Consider the following 1,864-nt stretch of genomic DNA (forward strand, 5'->3'; position numbering starts at 1 on the left):
TTTTCAGAAGGCAGAGAGCGGAAACATCGCAGCGCTCCAAGGAGGTCCTCACTGACTCCTTGTCCGAGAACTCTATGTATGCAAACCTGAAAGAGTTAGTAATTGAGGTTGCAGATAAGCTAGCTCAAAGGTCCAATACAACTTGCAGACAGGATGTTTGGGTGTAACATTTGTCAAAATCCCAGATACTCTTAGAAAACAATAGAGCACCCAGGGAGCTTAAATTCCCCTAAGAGTGTAACCAGCTGGAGCTAGGTATTTGTGTTCTTCCAGCTCAAGAACTCACGTATTAGCTGGCCCACTTCGTTTTTATTAACTGAACCCTATAGGGATATATGTGCAACCCCCAAGACGTACCAATACTAAAGGCTTAACTTATTTCATCAATTTAAACTGTGATCAAAATGGTCTTAACTTACTTCTCTACTTACCCTTTGGGGTGGCCACTGAATTTGTCACAGAGTATGGTAACACGATTGACTGAACCACAGCCATGAAAGTGTGCCTCCAGCTCTTCGGCTGTTGCACCATAGTCCACCTGATTTGGGGGAGGACAAAAGGGGGAGGCATATTTCACAAGACACGGAACAAACTCCAACGCCCATTTCAAAAAGCTCTCTGCATAGCTTTTAGGCTGGCCCCTCATATACACAAAGAAACATTAAGTCTGGTTCTTAAGGTAAAAATTTACTTTCCACCCCAGAGCCTTCACTGATCATTGACTTTTATGTCCACGAACCCCCCGCTGAGATCTACCACCTATCTTGGAGGGAACCCTTTGAAATTCCACCAAATAAGTGTTTCTCGAGCCTGCCCCCCCCCCCACCTCCCCAAGGCTCAACAGGGCCCTACTACATACATTGCCAACATAGATGGACCGAGCATCAGCCTCCATCTTCTCCTCAATGGACATGATCACTGGGCCAGCTTTGAACAAGAAATAATCAAGAAATGGAATTTTTACTCCACCAATAATCCATGCGGCCTCCACCCCTAAACCACCACCGGTATAGAAACTCAATGAAAGCAGATTCGCAGCTGATGTTCCCGGTCCCCAATACTCTGAACAGTGCCCAGCACACAGCAGGCAACCACTAAATATCCACCGAACGAAACGGCTACAACCCTGAGAACAGCATCGTAAATCCCAGCCCATGATTCAGGTGTACAGCTTTGGTTTAAGTCCCTTGAAATGCGAACAAAATTAAGGGGGCCAAGGCACTACGGTAAAGCCCCCCTGTGGCTGGGCGGTCTTTCTTAGAGACTCCGTGAACTGCAGGGTCTCTAACTCAGAGAAGACAATTTACACTTGAAGGTCAACTACTGCAACCTCCTCCAGGAACAGCCGAGGAAAGGGGACAAAGAAGAACACATTTTGGACGGGGACAAAGGAAGTCGAGCCTGCCATCGCCACCCCGTGGGTTCTGTCCCAGAGGCCGGAGGCAGGCACGCACGCCTCGGGGCGCGCGGAGGGACCGGCCCCGCAGTCGCTCAGAGGGCAGCTCCGGGGCCCGGGGGCGCCTCGGTCCCCTCGTCCCCGGACTCGCTGCACGCTGGCCGGCGCGAGGAGTCGGGGCCCGCGTGCCAGCGCCGGTTACTCACCATTGCCCGGCGGCGGGCTCATGTTCATCTGCTTCTCCACTTCGTTCTGCAGCTCCTTGAGCTTCTCGGCTTCTTCCTCCATCTCCCGGACTCGGGCTTTGATCGCTTCCAGCTCCTACGACGAGCGCGGAGGGCGATGGGGAAGGGCTTCAGAGGAACCGGGCCAGGGGCCGTGCCCCGCTCCGCGGCACGCGCGCGGCCCCAGCCACCCCCGCCCCGCGCGGGGGGCGCGGCGGAAAGGAGGGCGGGCTGCCTTCTCTCC

General features: G+C 53.5%; 1 protein-coding gene across 1 annotated transcript in view; it reads right to left on the reverse strand.

Moving 5' to 3' along the window:
- Positions 1-1,864, reverse strand: part of LOC101660199 (bcl-2-like protein 2) — a 17,219-nt gene that overhangs the window by 1,594 nt on the left and 13,761 nt on the right. The window contains exons 4-7 of the mRNA XM_045287663.1: positions 1,603-1,717; positions 860-927; positions 432-538; positions 26-86 (exon numbers count right to left, since the gene is read on the reverse strand). Of these exons, the coding sequence (XP_045143598.1) occupies positions 26-86; positions 432-538; positions 860-927; positions 1,603-1,717 (351 nt within the window). The remainder of the gene's footprint in view (positions 1-25; positions 87-431; positions 539-859; positions 928-1,602; positions 1,718-1,864) is intronic.

This window comes from Echinops telfairi, unplaced genomic scaffold, assembly GCF_000313985.2.
Source record: "Echinops telfairi isolate 266 unplaced genomic scaffold, ASM31398v2 ScPeMD7_18;HRSCAF=68, whole genome shotgun sequence".
NCBI lineage: Eukaryota > Metazoa > Chordata > Mammalia > Afrosoricida > Tenrecidae > Echinops > Echinops telfairi.